This window comes from Melanotaenia boesemani, chromosome 21, assembly GCF_017639745.1.
Source record: "Melanotaenia boesemani isolate fMelBoe1 chromosome 21, fMelBoe1.pri, whole genome shotgun sequence".
Classification (NCBI taxonomy): domain Eukaryota; kingdom Metazoa; phylum Chordata; class Actinopteri; order Atheriniformes; family Melanotaeniidae; genus Melanotaenia; species Melanotaenia boesemani.
The window spans coordinates 2,523,933-2,541,226 of NC_055702.1; the positions used below are offsets into that span (position 1 = coordinate 2,523,933).

Below are 17,294 nucleotides of genomic sequence, written 5' to 3' on the forward strand. Positions count from 1 at the left end.
CAAATTCAAAACATCCAAAACAGGTCAGCTTTCTAAATTCGTACTTTTCCAAACAGAGGTCTCCTCATTTCATCGTACAAAGGACAATGAAACAAAAACTGAAGTTCATCTTCAGCAACTTCCAGATCGCATAAAGCACATAAACGCATCTCTTCAAGTATAACTTTATACCTACCTACTTCAATCGCTAGAGGCAATGTTAAGTATGATTCTGTAAAATATTATTCTTTAATCTGAACATACGTTCTAAGTTTGAGTTTCGTCCAAATCTCCTCCTTCCACTGTTTCTTGTGAAAATAAAACAGCTTTTGCTTTACAATATCTATCTTACACTGCAGATTATTACTATAAATAGGACTCAAAAAACAGGAGGATATCTCATAAATGTCACTGGACCAAGAATGAGTGTGGGCTCTATCCCAGTTAAAGATCTTTTTAGTCATCCTAGCATCTGGCATCCTAATTGGTTCCAGAGCCGAACCATTTCACATCTTTGTTTTACAAGGCAGGGTTCCCATCCAGAGTCCCCCACTGTAACAGCCTCTGCTGTAAATTTATGCACTCCAAGAAAACACCTCAGGGTTTGGCTCTGGATAGAATTACTTTCTGGAGAATCCTTGAAACCCCATATTCTAACGGCATAAAACAAAAGTGAGCCAACCATAGAATCAAAGAGCTTGGAAAAAGTTATAAATCCAATATCTGGACACCTTTTAATTGTATTCATCACAGCCCCCAGAGCTCTACCCGCTGACTGCGCCAGGGCTGTCCTTCCTTTTTCAAAACTCATATTTTCGGTAAAGAGAAAACGAAGATATTTGTAGGAGGAAGTAAACGTCAATGGTATCGATCCAAACAAAAAGTATGGCAGCTTTGCTGAACAAACTTACGTCTGAAATGAATTAATTTGTGTTTTTTCACTATTGATCATCAGGCACCATTTACCACGCCATGAACTCATAATATTCAACATCCTCTTCAAATTAACACCACATTCTGCAACCAGCAAAATATCATCGGCATATAACAAAATACTCAAATTTAAGCGATCTAAGTCTAAACCAAGCTTGGCCTGTTTAATTTCTTGGGCTAAATGATTTACATAGAAAGCAAATAAGGTTGGAGAAAGAACATCTCCTTGCTTAACTTCTAAATGGGGTGGGAAACCATTCAGTTCTTAGATCATTTAACTGAATGCAACAGGGTCCTTATTCAGTGATTTAACAGCCCTATTCAATTTACCTTCAATACCAGGGGAGATTAGTTTATATTCCAGTAGCTATTTATATACTATTTATTAAATATTACTATTTATTTATATACTATTTATCCTATCAAAAGCTTTCTTTTAAATCAACAAAGCAAACCAAAGTTTAATTTCCCTCCTTTAACCCCTCTTTAATCCCTCCTTAGAAAATATATTTTTGCATCAGCACTGAACAGAAGCTGAAATTTAAAAGATTAAACTGCAATATTGGTCAGAAAAAATGCAATTAATTAACACACTGACATCAACTCAAAGTTCAACTGATTAAGGTCCAAAACTGGTGATGTGTTCACCTTGGTCTGTTTGTTGGAGCCTCTGTTTCCCAATAAAATAAACTTGTAACTGTTTATTTATATGAAAGCATGTAAAAAGTCTTGTTAGCAAGGTTAGCACCAGCGCTAGCTTGGCTAAGACAGTTGTTGAAAGCGGAGAAAACAAACCTGCATGCATTCCTGTCCCACTTTCCTGTTTATTCGTTAACGTTTCAGTCAGTCATAAAAAATCTTTGTTTTCCAAAACAGTTCAGTTTCAGAACCCAAACCTGTGTTTGCATGTGGACCGCCAGTGCAGACACAGAAATCTGTAATGTTTGTGTTCGTTACAGGCTTCCGTCCCGCTATGTTGGCTGATTCACCAGGACCAGTCTAAAATAAAACAGCAGTATAAATATCTTAGCACACATTGTTCTGTGGATTTGCAGTAAAAAACAAAAAAAAAATGAAAATTATCACACCAAAACAAGGATAATCACATTCCTGATCAAAGCTGAAGCAGAAATTAGTGGGTGTTTGTGAATTCTTTGTCCAGCATGAAACAAGCTTAACAAACACTAGTACAGTCCAACACTACCAACCTGCCACCCACACACATTTTACCATTTTTGAAGATGTTTCAGTTAAATTACATGTTATGTTCATGTTAAATGTGAATGAATGATCCACGTAAAATAGAGTGTTTCAGACTAAAACAGGGACAGAAGAAGGCGAGCGTGTTGACTCTTTCAGATGTGGAGCTGATTTTAACATCTCTTGTTTCAGGGTAATATCACAGGTCTAACGGGTACGATGGACTTCAGGGACAGCGGCTCCAACTCTCACGTCCAGTTTGAGATCCTCGGCTCCAGCTTCAGCGAGACCTTCGGCAAGGACATCAAGAGGGTGAGTTTCCAGCTTAAAAGATTAACCAGAAATCCTTGTTGAAAATCAGAATCTTTTTTCATGCTGTGATGTCCTTCAAAAAGCATGTGGACTACTCTAAGATTCATTTGTGTGTTTGGATTTATTTTGAAGCTCCACTGAAGGATTATTATCTGTGTGCTGATGGCTTTGCATCCCGTGATGTGCTGACCTGTTTGGGGAAAACGTGAACTCAAACACACCTCTCTCCCTGACCCTCTTGGTCGGTCAGCGCGGCGTTAGCCTGATATTTCACTCCTTTAACAAATCTTGGGGCTCCGTAATATAACTGGAAAAATTTCAGATCTGCATACATCCTGTAAAATAAACCAATAACAGACTGGTGAATGTAAACATGATCTTTTGAATACTGAATTTCAGAAGTGATTTCAGACACATCAGATGAGATTATTACAATAATCTGATTACTCCCAGATATCTGATTGATGTATGGAGATTTAAATCAGTTTTTAGTGCTTGGACATCGTTGGACCTGAAAGCCACCAGAGTGTAAAATGCATCAAGAGAGTGTAAAAGACATGGGAAAGAGAAAGAAAAACAGCTAAAATTATCACCAAATCTTAAAAAGACGTTGGCTGAGGAGGGCATAAGGGTTTCAAACATAGGACAGTAAACATGACACCCTCAGCTTGTTGGCTCTACTCGAATTATTTTCAGTATGTTCGCTGCTGCGGGCTGCTGCATGTTGCAGGCTTCTGCTGGTAGCTTCACACTGCTGCATGCAGCTGCAGGCTGCTGTAGGTTTCTTCTGGCTGCTGCTGGCTGCAGGTTGCTGTAGGCTGCTGTAGGTTTCTTCTGGCTGCTGCTGGCTTTGGGTTATTGTTTCTGGTTCATTATCACTGCATGTTCACACTGTTCACATTATGACAAAGATATGAATGAGTTACTAGAGTTAGAGTCCTTATCTTTATCTCTGCACAAGAAAAAGTAAATATTTGTAGCTGTGGCATGAATTGCACTTTACTTGGTTAGAAAACATTTCCACAACAAGGTCTTAGGCATTGCGTCGCCATGGGAACACAGTTGTTGAGGTGCCCATCACTTACACGGCAGAAAGCATAAACATTTCTCACATCATTAATTTTTCCACTCACTGGAATATTGTTGAACCATATTACAGTGGCCTTGATTAACAGCACCCTTGTTCAGAACCGTGAACACTCATCCACTGCCATTAAACCACTTATTTAAAAGGATGAATGAGTTTTTAATTAACAGTCAGAAGAAGTTTATCTCTTCCCTGTAAATAAAGGTAGATGCCATCTTACAGAGGATTAACTGATGCACAGGAGCTGGAAATATGATTAGACGTCACTACGTCTGAGTGCATCACATTGACCTGATGAGGGTGTGCCTGATTATGTTAATGAATCATATAACTATAAATAATAAAATTCAATTCCCTCTTTATTACAGACTCATTGTCCAGGATGAAAAGATAAAACCATAGTAAAAAAAACAAAACCACACAAAAAACAGACACCTTAAAAATAAGTATATCAGTCAGACATATATAGACCCACAAAGAAACAACTGTACTGCTGCCTCCACAGCCGATTGGTTTTGTATTGTACCTAACTTCACCAGAACAATCCACTGATGGAGTCAGTCTCATTTACTCTGTCTGTTTAATGCATCGTTGTGTAAAGCAGTGAATGGGCTTCCACAGTGTTTTTAATGATCACATGTAGAGCATTGTTCTGCTCAATGAGGGGGGCTGGAAGAGGATAGAGATGATGTGTGCTGCTTTCACTTTTTAGATTTATGTTCGTGCTGGGTGGTATACCAGTTCATACTTATTGCTGGTTTTTATTTCTGCTTTGATTTGAATTGGTAAACAATGATAAACATATAGCAGAGCAGCTGTTTGAGGGGGAACTTTTTCATTGCTGCACTACTGAACCTGCAGCATAGTATCTGAGTTATTGGAGATGTTGAGCTGTGAAACACAAACGAATGAAATTAAGTAGCAGACAAAGTTGAACATGATGATGTTTCTGTTTTCTGGATTGTTTGGTTTCAACAGGGCAGATGTGGACCAAACAGCTAGTTACTGAAAACGAACTTCAGGTAAACACAAGTAATCTGCTGCACTTAGCAGCAAACATGCAAGTACCAAGAATGTCTGAAAGTAAATCAGCACCATCCACGTCCTTAGATAAAACTGAAAAAGGTGGAGTGCATCACAGTTCTATTTGTGCCAAACAACACAGAAGAAAATAGGTTCATTTTTCAGTTAATGCAGGACAAATTCTGTTTTTACCATTTCAGAGTAAAACACTTCAGATCCTGGCGGTCTTAGGTTGATTATATTTCTATCAGAACTTTTACTGCATTCTCCTTCATCTGCACATGCGTTTGTTTTGGCTGTTAACATACAAGTCCTACATTGAGCCCACGATGCCCTTTGTGATGTAGTCTACTTCCTACATTTGGTTCACTTGAAGTTAACAGAGATACGTTTTTAGGTGGACCAGAGTTCGCTTCTTTATTCGATTGTTCAACCCCTCCTAAACTTACCGACCTTTCCAAGCAAACATGGCCACCCATGGAAGGGAAAGTACTCCCGCCTGCTAGCTTTTAACGCAGAAGGAACTGGTCATTTCACACTCGCACAGACGGTCTGGATGCTGCATTTCTGCTATTTCCAGTTCTGCCTTTTGATATGAAATCACGTGTCGTTCTGTCGCTCTGTGAGCAGCAGTACCGCTGTTGGCCCCTCCCCCATGCCAGAGTAGTCAGAGGAAGCCCAGTGTTGTAGTGAAATAAGTAAGGGATGCCTTTTAAAGCACACCCGGCCAGATGCCCGGCCTCGGTGTAATAAATAATCACGATTTCAATGTTGACCCAAAATAATCCTGATTCTGATTATTTCCATCATCATGATCTGCTTCTTCAGTTTTTATTCACAAGGAGATGTTGTAGTTTCTCTCTCTGGTAACACCACTTCACCAAGAACGCAGGTAAAATGTAAAGTGAGACGTGTGTGCATGAGATACGCACACACATTTTAATGATCCTCAGTTTTACTTGCATGCATTACAATTTCGATGATTTAGCACGTTGCAGGAATTCTTCAGTGTAAGACTGTTAACACACTCACACACACTCTCAGAGCAGTTGCTGCAGTAATGAAGATTTAATCACCTGGCTTCTCTTTTTGAGTTATGAGTCCCCCTGTGTTGCATAATGGCCATTATGTGAACGCAGGCCCAGAACACACAGACTTCCACGGAGCATGTGCCACCCTCCACATGATATCCATCTCTAAAATAAACCACTGATACACCTAAAGTAGCTCTCTCACTGAACCCCGGCAGCGATATGTTCACGTTACAGTCTGTGTGACATCGATTACGTACTTTTAAACTGTTTCACATGGACGGTACTGAAACATCCAAATATGTATATTGCTTGAACAAACCCATGTTAGCAAGCACACAGTCATTTATGAATGTTAATATTTATGTTAACTTTAAAACACTGACTTTCTTCTGTTTTTCTGACTGTTGGTGGAGTTGGTTGTAGCTGCAGCCTCCGTCTGACTAAGCCTGCATTCTTTCTGATTACCAGCAGGAGCCGATGCAGAGAATTAGAAATCTAAATCTGAGTGGAGAGAATCTTATTTATTTATTTGTTTATTTAGATGAGTAACTAATTTAGTTTATGGCCTCATTTATTTAATGTGAACATCATCCTGTGGATTTTTAGTCTAATGTTCATTTTGTTAGTTATTTAGAGTGAAATAAACCCAGTCATGAGGAAAATATTTAACTGTTCTGTGTTTCTGGGAATCTGGGATCATTAAATGTCTTGGAAACGTGGGTATATTTTAGGGCTGGAAATTGCAAGTTTGATCACAGTAAGATATAATGATTGGATGTTTGCTGATTTCACGGATATGAACAAACGAATTAACAAACTAAGGTTTATTAGTAGTCAGAGCTGCTGGATGAAGATTTATTTAAACCACAAAGCCGCCTTCTAATATTTGAACTTTCATTAGGTTTGATGTTAGTTGTGAACTATATATATGTATATATATAAATATACATATATATAGTTTTATTTAATTAATATCTTTTAAATCACCCTGTTTTCTGTTTTATTCACTGTCTCCTCTCCACCGTGATAAGTCGCGTTGCCGCCATGTACTTTTGTAAAACTTTGTTTTTACATGTGGACCAAACCCACTTGGTTGACTTTAAACACTAATAAAAGCATAGTTTGGTATTAAATACCATCCCAGTTTCCAGTGAATAAAATCATTTTAAAAATTACTTATATTTGCTGTAGACCTTATAGGACTTGATGATACAATCCCTGGAATAACCAGCATTGCTTCTTTCTTGGTGTTTTGGGGAGATGGGTAGAGAATTTCTTAGGGTCACCAGGTGGGCGCCCTCTATGGCCCTTTGCTGGTTTAGGCCCACGACACCTCCAGTAGGCTCAATGGTGTTGCTACCCTCAGCGGTCATATTGCAGCCCAGCTGGAGTCCTTCCTCTTGAGCCACAGCCAGTTGCTGCTTCGTTCCGCAGCTTCCAAGAGTGACTTTGTTGTTTGTTGTAAGGCCTGTTCTTTGATCCCCCCATCCTCTTCAGGAGCCTGGTTGTGGTCATGGCAACAAACCCTCAACATCCAATCCAACTTTTACAGGGAACACCTTTTTACGCCAGCAGCATTGATCTGCCTGGGCTGCTATTTCTGCTCGTGCGCCTCTTCGGTAGCAGCTTCCCATAGCACAGTTAGTTCCTGGATGTACCGGAGTTTCTTTAAAGTTGACCACAGGATGAGTTCTGGTCTGAGAGTAGCTGTTAATATATCTGTTGGAAAGACAAATTTCTGGTCAAGATCGACCTGCGTTTCCCAGTCTTGGGCGGGGTCAAGGTGGGTCACGCTAGCTTTTGGCCATGTCTTGACCGGATGATCGCCCGCTCTGAGAAAAAGAGTGGTGCTTCTGAGTTCCTGCATCAGATGTGGGAGGTCCTTGGTGGTGGTTTCTCCTACCCTTTAGAGTGATCGCCAGCTGCCACAAGACCTGGTTGAGGATATGCCTGAATGATGCAGATGTTTGGCACAGCGCACATGTGGGATCTTCTCCAAGCCACTGCTGTAGGTCTTCGGTTGTTGGAAGAACATATTCGGTGGCTCTGATGATGAAGCTTACCAAAAATCCCTCCAGGTGAGCTTGCGATGCTCCAGATTTTCCCAACTGGTCCACTGTCCCAGTTTGGATGGTGAAACCGGCCTTGGTGCTTCTTTCTACCTGCTCTTGGCGGCGAACACATTTGTTCTTATTTCCACAAACATAAAACGACTGGACGTTTTTCTGCAGCCTTGATTGAACGAATATTAAAACAACCAGGTATTTATTATCAGGCTTACAATGTGACAGTTGGCATGACTGGACTCTGTCTCTGTCAGATCCAGGTTCTCAGTGGGGTTATGGTTATTGGTCAGATCCAGGATCTTGGCGAAGTCCAGGTTCTAGGTTAGGTCCAGGTTCTCAGTGAGATCCAAGTTTTCGGTGAGGTCCAGATTCTCAGGTTCTCGGTCAAATCTGTTAAATTTCAGATGGTTTTGCCTCATTTGATCTTGTTTGTTATTGTACCTGTGGTTGTGATTGGGTTCGAGTTGACCAATCAGCTCGTGTGTCCTCTGCTGATCGTCTTTCCCACCTTTGCATCCATCAGGAAGATGAAAAAATGCAGCCCAGCCCAGGCTCCTGCTTCTACTGTAAATCTTCTCCATCCTTCATTAACCTCCCGCCAGACCTTTTAGACATCTTTCTAGAAACAGTTAATGCGTGAAGACATGTGGATTCAACAGTTCATGTCAGACGCTGTGAAAACAAAATTAATTACAAGAAATGAGCCCACCCTCCCTGAATCTGAGCTCAGTAATAATTTCCCAGCTGCTTGTCTGATCTGTTGGACTCAGGAGGATTAACAGAGACAGAAACTTAAACAGCCAACCGCTCGGCTTATCTCCATCGTCTCATTTCTCAGCCGATCTAAATCTGTTTAGAAGAAAAAGGCAGATGCGGCAGGTGCGAGGCGAGTTTGTGATGTTCAGGTAGATTTTTGGGAGATATCAGCTGCTCGCTCTCATCGTTCATTTTCCCTCTTATCCAAATCTCCATCTTTCCCTGAGTCTACGCCTCTCCTGCCTCCTTCCAGGTCCATTTCTCAAAGCAAATTTCCCCCCAGATGAAACAGCAACCCCCCCCTTCCTCCCTCCTCCCTCCTCCATCAGATCTGATAGAGATTGAAATGCTATTTCCCTCTTTCCTCAGAAACTTGTTCCACATCACTTTGGTCCTCCAGACCTCCCCCGTGTGTTACCCCATCTATCTGTCCTCACTGTTCTCATCTCATTGACTTTTGGTATGTCTTCCCAGCAATTTGTCGTCGGTAAATTTCCCTCCCACGACTGTTAGAAAAAGAAAAAGGGGGAATTTCTTTCCCCTCTTTCTGTTGGCGGCAGCGTTTGTCAGGAAATGCTCTCGCCCACGTTTTTAATCAGACGTCGGATGGCCGCTGGGACGGCTACAGCAGACGGATAACCTCTCCAACTTTTAATAGGACCCAGTAGGAACCCGTTTATGGGTCATGCAGCAAAATGATGGAGGTCAGGAACTTCTAAGGTCTGATTGCTGATAGTGATGTTCGATACAACTAATTTTCTTTCCAAACCGATACCAAGTAAAATCCAAGCCAGTATCGGTGATACCGATCCTTTACCGATACTTTGTACAGAAACTTAATGTGTTTGGAAAATGACTTTCAAAGCAGCTACGCGGAGGGGGAAGGAAGTGGTAGTCACATTTTTAAAGAAGACTTTGTGACTCAAAACTGAAATTACCAGGAAAATGCATAAATAAACATATAAATGCCACAATAATTGCATGTTTGTCAACACCTACAAATTAAATTATTTAGTTGACCATCAGTCTAAACAAAGGAGAGGGAGTGATGTTATTGTCTTTCTCTCCTATTAAATATTTTTCATCTGTATATTTATTTATAAAAACCCCACAATGGCTGTTTTACTGAATATTTAATGACAGCAGCCTCTGCAGCCTCCTTACCCACTAAAGGAAAAATGTGAGCTGATCTCAGGGACACGTTTCACTCCAAGCTGGACTCATACAGATGTTTATTGCAGCATTTTCTTATTTCATAACCATATTTAACGCTGTAGATAACAAAACAGGGTGCAATAGTTTTTAGAACCAAGGGAACTGCTGTTGTTTGAACATCAACACCAAAACCTGAAGCTAGCAGACAGATGAAAATCACTTTCCAAAAATGTAGCATCAGTGGTGCACAGCTCCACATTTCCTCCCTCTGAATGGTGGTTAGTATCTGTACCAGCTTCTTTCTGGAAATAACATGACATGAACATTTCTTTAGAAAGCAGGAAAAACATCTGGCTAGCTTTGACTTCCAGCTGTTGGACACATAAATAATACCAGAACAATGGGAATAAAGAAACAAGACCACATATCTGGAATTAAATGCACTTTCTTCTGCAGACCATCAAACCCTGACCAGTAGAAGGCCTGGACCTCACGCCCAGTCTTTGATGCTGGAACAGAGGAACTATCCATCAAAGACGTGTTGTGGTTTTTCTCACTTTAAGTGTTTTAAACTTTTCATGATCGGATCAGAAGGATCAGCATGCCTATGCTCATTCTGATGGTGTCTGTGGGGGATGTTTCTGAGCATGCTGGAACCAGGTGGGGGTTACGTGATCTAATGAGCTTCAGGGAAAACCTGAAAAATGGCGGCAGCAGCACAGAATGGGACTGGGACGTTGTTTCAGAAACTAAAAGACTTCAGGATTATTGAGCATTTCAGCGAAGCCTTCTTCCGAACCAGCAGGCATTGTGCATGTGAAAAGCATGCGATCGGATCATTTTATCCAGTGTCCGTGTAAACACGTCAGCTGGAGTCTCTGGTCAGATTTCAGTTGGATAGAAGAAATCCGCGCCGGAGGAGACGACATGGTAAAAGTGAATGGAATCAATGGATGGAAATATATTATTTTGTGTTAGCGTGTGCCTGTCAGCTTTAAAACTGACATGCACACGCTAACAAGTGTAGCATCCATCACAATGCATGCGTCTTCGTCTGGGCATCAGTGTGATGGATGTCACATTTAAATGAAACTGAACAATTATGTAACAAAAAAAAAAGAGAGAGAATTAAGACCTGCAGTGTGAACGTAGTCCAACTCTTTCCCGCTGTAACACACCTCTTCTGCAACGACAAGCACCAACATGTGGATGTTGCGTAACTTAGCTTTTTGCTCCATGTGGAAGTTGCACTGATCCACTGTTATGTAATGTTTTATGAAAGGTGACGATATCTTTGCCATTAATTAATTGTGCCATTTAAAACAGTGTTTTAATCATAACATTACTAATCTCTACTTACATTGTGGTCTGCACTCAAGTTAAAATTAATCGCTGCTCTTTGCTCAGTAACGTACGTAATGTTTCACACATATGCTGCTCAGTTTTAATAAAACCGATAATGCCAGGCTGGTTAACGATCAGTGCATGTTTACATCTTCGTTAGCTTCTGTCTGCCTGGCTCGTCTTTGTTGCTGTTGACTCTTTTCTCTCTCTCTGTTCCCTCACAAATAGAAGAGCCAAAGAGCTTTGCAGTTATTTAGCCTAGGACAGAAATTACCCACCCATTTATCCGTAATGGCTACCGCATTGTTACTGGCTCTTCTGAAATGAATCCATTAGAGATGTTGGAGAACGAAAATGAGCCTCAGACGGTGCTAATTTCAAATCCCAGAGGTAATTTAGAGTCGTTAACAACAATTTGTGCCTTTGAAAGTCAGAGCTTATTAATTTCTATGAATAATACATAGAACAACATAGATATTTTACTTTCTTTTCATTTTATTACAAAGATGGTCTTTTTTCTGTTCTGTGTGGGCTGTGATGAATGAATGCAGAGCTCCTGGACATCCTACAAAGAGACATCAAATTATGCTTGCTGATAATGGCAGGACTGAAAATGAAAGAGCTGTGAAGAAAAATAGATGCAGTGTTTGGCTTTCAGAGCAGACCTGAAAAAAAATGCATCCCTCCAGCCAAAGCTTTTCTCTCTTTGTTATCATTCATACTCCTCGAAGGAACACCATGTGTCAGGTTGTATGATGTTGGAAATGGTTGAAGTTTAGGAAACTTTTTTTATGAAACTCTTACTCTGTAAACAAAGATTAATGTCAGTGCAGGAAAGATTCACGTCTTTATGTCTGGTAGACAACTGAACACATTTCAAATAACAGGAGAAATAAACAAGACGAGTTCAGAGTTTGAATCCGCAGGGCCGAGTCTAGAAAATCTCTCATAGGGGGGCCAGCCAGGGGAACACCAGGAAAGGGGTGGCACATGTGAATGAGACTTTTATTTTTTTAATGAATGAATAAATAAAAAGGGTCTAGATTAGAGATGCACCGATCCAAATCTTTGGGGGTTCCGATCCAATTCCGATATCTGAAATTTGAATCAGACTCTCTTCTTAAAGAAATGAAGAAGCAGCTGATTCTGCTCCCTTCATTTTCTGTTTTCTTTATTATTATTATTATTATTATTTATTATATTTCTATTATTTCAGTCAGCCAGAGTGGTGTTCATTATGACAATAATTAATTTTAAAAAATGCAACACAACCCCCACCCAACCGCTTTTTAAAAATGTGTCTATTAGAGAGCACCTCCTTGCAGTGAAACCTGGTAAATAGTACCATCCCCACATCCTCAGTCCGATGGTAAATGGTAAATGGTAAATGGTCCATATTTATATAACGCTTTACATTATACATCACATTCACCCATTCACACACACATTCACACACTGATGGCGGAAGCTGCCATGCAAGGCGCTCAATCACGACCCATCAGGAGCACTTTGGGGTTCGGTGTCTTGCCCAAGATTACAAGCAAAATAACAGGAATAACATACATTATGTACTGCATTCACCTGCACTTGGGAATCTGATCCGTTTACACTGAATATTTGTTAGAAATTGATTTTCTATTTTAGAAGTGGCACCAGGGGGGGCCAGTCAGATTTTAGAGACCACCCCTCTGTCCCCACACTGTGAATCAGAGCTTTAAAATTCACTCTTAAGATTGAAATGTTCATTATTTTTTATATCAAAGAAGTTAGTCAAGCAGACTACGTGTAAGATGACGATCTGGTTTTCAGTCTTCAGATTTCTTTGTTTGCAGCCTTCATCATGACAGCATTGAACTCGTCAGATTTATTGCCTGTTCACCCGCTTTAATCCAACAGTTCAGGCTTAAAATCAGTCATTTAAAGAAAAGTTTGAGAACAGAACGTGTCTCAAAGTTCAGCAGCAGCACTGAAACTAATGTACCAGATCAGCATTTTTTCATTTAAGATGACACCTCAGGAATTATTAAAGAGGTAACTGAAATGATTTAATCTGCTTGATGACAGGTCGCATCTGATGGCAGCAAAACCACTGAACCCAGTACCTTTAAATTCAGCTGCCGTAGGTCTTACTGAGGCAATGAGGTCAACAAATATCTAATAAGGGCTTTAACTAGACCGATCTGAACCAGTTTCACCAGCAAACATGAAATACATGCATTTGCCAAAACACATTTTTTATTGTAAAGTGACCTGGATGTTGTTCTTTTCAGGGGTCTGCAATGTCCCCTAATGAACCAGTTTTACCAAATAAACATAGTTTACAGTCGCAGAACCCCTTTTCACTCTTAAAATGAACTTTGTTAACATTTTATTGCTTTCTGTGTGTCGTGATTAAGAGAAGCATCAAGCATCAGACTGATTTCCCCATCATCATCAACACCGCGCTACCTTTGACAGGTGATGGAGTCCGCTGGAGCTGAATCAGTTTGCAGAGCTGTGATGTCACTTTAAGTGTTTTATTTTTGACTTTTTTTTAACTTTTTTATTTTTATAACTGTTTTGTGTATTCTCCTTTTGTGAACAGCCTTGCTATCACAGAAGGAAAGGCAAGTTTATTTGAATCGCACATTTTATGTACAAGACAATTCCAAGAACTTTACATAAAACATTACAAGCATTACAGCAGGGTGCAGGAAGCAATAAAAATGCATTAATAACAAACTTAAAAAGAAATAAAAGATATTACTTGAAAACAGAAAAAAACTAAAATAAAAAAGATTAAATGGAAGAAACGCAAGTTGACACACAACCTGCAGTAGTTAAGTTTAAAGTATCTTAGCAGATCTAAGCCTATATCCACAACTAAAAGCTTTTCTGTGTTGCTTCTTTCTAAAATTAGCTTCTCTTTCCAAGATAATTAAACATTCAGATGTTTTCATTCACTGTTAGATTGCATTTACCTGTAAACCATTTAGCAGCTTTTTACCTCTCACATTATCATCTAACGCTAAGACCTGGGCTCCCACATTAGCTGCTAACACGAAGACTGCAGGTTCTCACATTAGCAGCTAATGCTAAGACCTGGGCTCTCACATCAGCTGCTAACACTAAGACTGCAGGTTCTCACATTATCATCTAACGTGAAGACCTGGGCTCTCACATCAGCTGATAACACTAAGACCGCGGGTTCTCACATTAGCAGCTAATGCTAAGGCTGTGGGCTCTCACATTAGCAGCTAACGTGAAGACCTGCGTTCTCACATCAGCTGATAACACGAAGACTGTGGGTTCTCACATTAGCAGCTAATGCTAATGTTGCATTCAATTTGAATTGGAGCTCGGAAGTCGGATCTGGGAGTGACGTAACATCCCAGCTAAGAGTATTCTTTTTTGACAAAGTTGGAAAATTTGCAAAACCCATATGTACACCATCAGAAAGAACTTCTGCTCTCACTTTCTCTTTACAGATTACAGAAGAATATGACAGACATTGAAGGTAAACCATGACTGAAAATATGAAAAAGAGAGTGGCTTCCATCCATACTGGGTGAAGTCGGGGTTGGTGAGTTTTCCCCGAATTTCCGAGTCGGATAGCCGACTTTAAGGGGAATTGTATTTCCCAATGGGAACTCGGAAAATCCTCATCCAAGTACTAATTGGACACACCATAAGATGGTGAGTTCTGATATATCAGCTAACGCTACGTCCGTGGGCTCTCACATTAGCAGCTAACACTAGGACTGCAGGTTCCAGCATGTTTAACAAATGCCTAATGTTATGAAGTTATGCCAGCACTAACTAGAGATCTCATGATTTCAGAGTTTCTTAATCGAGAAATAATCACGATCACATTTTCTTTTTATTTTGCATGAACTCATAAACAACTAAGATATTACTCGTGTCATATTAAAAATCTGAACTTGCCATTATCTTGGCAAGAGAAGCTGATTTAAGCTTTGTAGGTGTTTTGTCAGGGTGGTGAACGTAATCCACTGAATACTAGTTTATCCTGCTTACATGTAGGGATGCTGCAGGATGACCCATCTGATATATTACATTACTTTGTTTTTGTTCTGTGCGCAGGTTGCTCTGATCTGCTGTTACGGTTGAAACGTTACCATATGTTTGGCTGCACTGAAGTCAGCCATGACCGAGAGCAAATCATCAGTTTAGTTCATTTTTATTAATATAGCTGCAAAATACAAATTAAGCCATGTCACAAAGTTTTAAGGTCAAGATCAGACAATTTTTTGTTGATGTAAAAACTCTGCTTTGTTTTGTGCATTGAGACAGAAATTGAACCGTCTCAGCCTCCAGTGTCCGTCTGAATAAAGCATGTTGTTATGAAGCTGAGCGAGCGGTAACAAGCTGAGCTGAATTTAAACCACTGAAAAACCGATTTTCTAAAGATTTTAATCCAGCGAAGGTTGAATAATTATCCAACACCCTTAGACTGATGCTGAGATGAACAAAAGAAAGTAGAAAACTAAAGAGTGCAAATGCTCTCGTACATTGTCTGTTAATATCTGTTTGCCTTTGAAAGGTGTGTATCTTTGAGTAGATTAGAAACATCAAAGAATTTTCCCGCTTCAGAGAAAAGAAACGATGAAAATAGAAGGTTCAAAGTTAAAATTCTTCTCAGCATGAAGTCGAGTGTTTGTGTCAGGCTTCACACAGTGTGTGTGTGTGTGTGTGCGTGTGTGTGTGTGTGTTCAGGCTTCACCTTACCGAGTGTGTCCTTGAAGGAAAAATTTGTATACCTCAGCAAAATCGGCTCACAGGGACTTTAAACCTGAGCTCCTGTGTTACACTGCAGAGCTTAATCACCTTCTTTTCTTCTGTACCTCACTTCGTGGTGATGACTTTACGTTTTTAAGGATTCTCTGATCAGAATAATGATGGCTGTGGTGGGTAAACCAGGCCCAAAGAAAAATAAAACACACACCATTACACCAGCAGCAGCCTGAAGCGTTGATCCAAGGCAGGATGGATCCATGTTTTCATGATGTTTCCAGCAGATTCTGAGCCGAGCATCTGAATGTGGAGCTGAAATGGAGACTCATCAGACCAGCAACGTTTCTCCATCTTCTATTGTCCAGTGTTGGTGAGTGTGTGTGGATTGTAGCCTCAGTTTCCTGTTCTTAGCTGGCAGAAGGCACCCGGTGTGTCTTCTGCTGCATCCTGGTCCAGACAACTGCTGCTCTGGATATTTTCTCTTCTTCAGAACATCTCTGGAAACCCTGGAGATGGTTGTGGGTGAAAATCCCAGTAAATACTCAGACCAGCAACCATGCCACGTTCAAAGTGTCTTAAATCCTCTTTCTTGCTCATTCTGATGCTCAGTTTGAACTCGAGTTCAGACGTGATCTTCATCATGTCTGCATGACTACATGCTGCCATGTGATTGGCTGGTTGGATATTTGTGTTAACAGGAAGATAAACAGGTGGAGCTCGTGAGGGGAAAATGAGTCTCTAATATAATTTAATAACTGTTTTACTTCAGCAACAGAAAACTGAAGCTGCATCATTCTGCTCTCTAACAGCCTCACACAGCATCTTTGTCCCGTCAGCTCAGTTCGATCAACTTGATTATTTCTACATGAACAATAAACATTCGGTGTTGCATAAAGGAAAGACGTCTACTGCCCACCAGAGAAGAAGACTTCACTGCCCAGGCCGTGTGATTGACAGCTGATCTCAGGGACGTCTGCGCTGCAGTGACAAACTCACACCCTCTACAAGTCATTTAAATCACCAATCAAAGGAGAGGATGAAGAGGAGGTGAAAGTGAGGAAATGAAAGCAGGAAGGGGCTTGATGCGGGATGTCGGTGGGAGGGCGTGAGGGAGGTGAGAAACGGTTGAAAATGCTGGCATTTCACTCTGCTGTCCACAGGAGAGCGAGGTACAGAAATACTAGTGGCCTCGCCATTTAGATGACAGGAGGGAGAAAAAGACATTTACGGGGAAAGAAGCGGGGAGGAAGGGAATAATGTTTGAGCAAGGTAGAGATTTATCCACCATGTTTGACCTCTGTTGGGAGGTGGGGGGGTTCAGACCTGCCAGCTTTTATCTGAGGGTCACCGAGGATGTTTGAACCAACAACCACTGGATCTGAGCTCCATTTTGTAGAAAACTGCTTTCACGTTTCCATGAAACGAGATCCACTACAAGGCCAAGTTAATTAATCTGGCTATGAAAGCAGGTTTCTACTGACTGCTTTTATAATGCTGTAAAAGTAAGCAGCTAAACAGTCTGATGTTATTGATCTGATTTACATGATGGCATGTTATAGCTGCTCCGATGCTACGCGCACACACGTGATCGCTCTTCCCTCCGCGGACAGAGAGCACGTCAACCAGCTAAGTTTCTAAACTCTTCCAGGGAGGTGAAGATGGAAACAGCTC

General features: G+C 40.6%; 1 protein-coding gene across 1 annotated transcript in view; it reads left to right on the forward strand.

The window, feature by feature from the left end:
* Positions 1–17,294, forward strand: part of grid1b (glutamate receptor, ionotropic, delta 1b) — a 552,168-nt gene that overhangs the window by 497,366 nt on the left and 37,508 nt on the right. Inside the window, exon 8 of the mRNA XM_041974390.1 lies at positions 2,305–2,424. Coding sequence (XP_041830324.1) covers positions 2,305–2,424 — 120 coding nt within the window. The remainder of the gene's footprint in view (positions 1–2,304; positions 2,425–17,294) is intronic.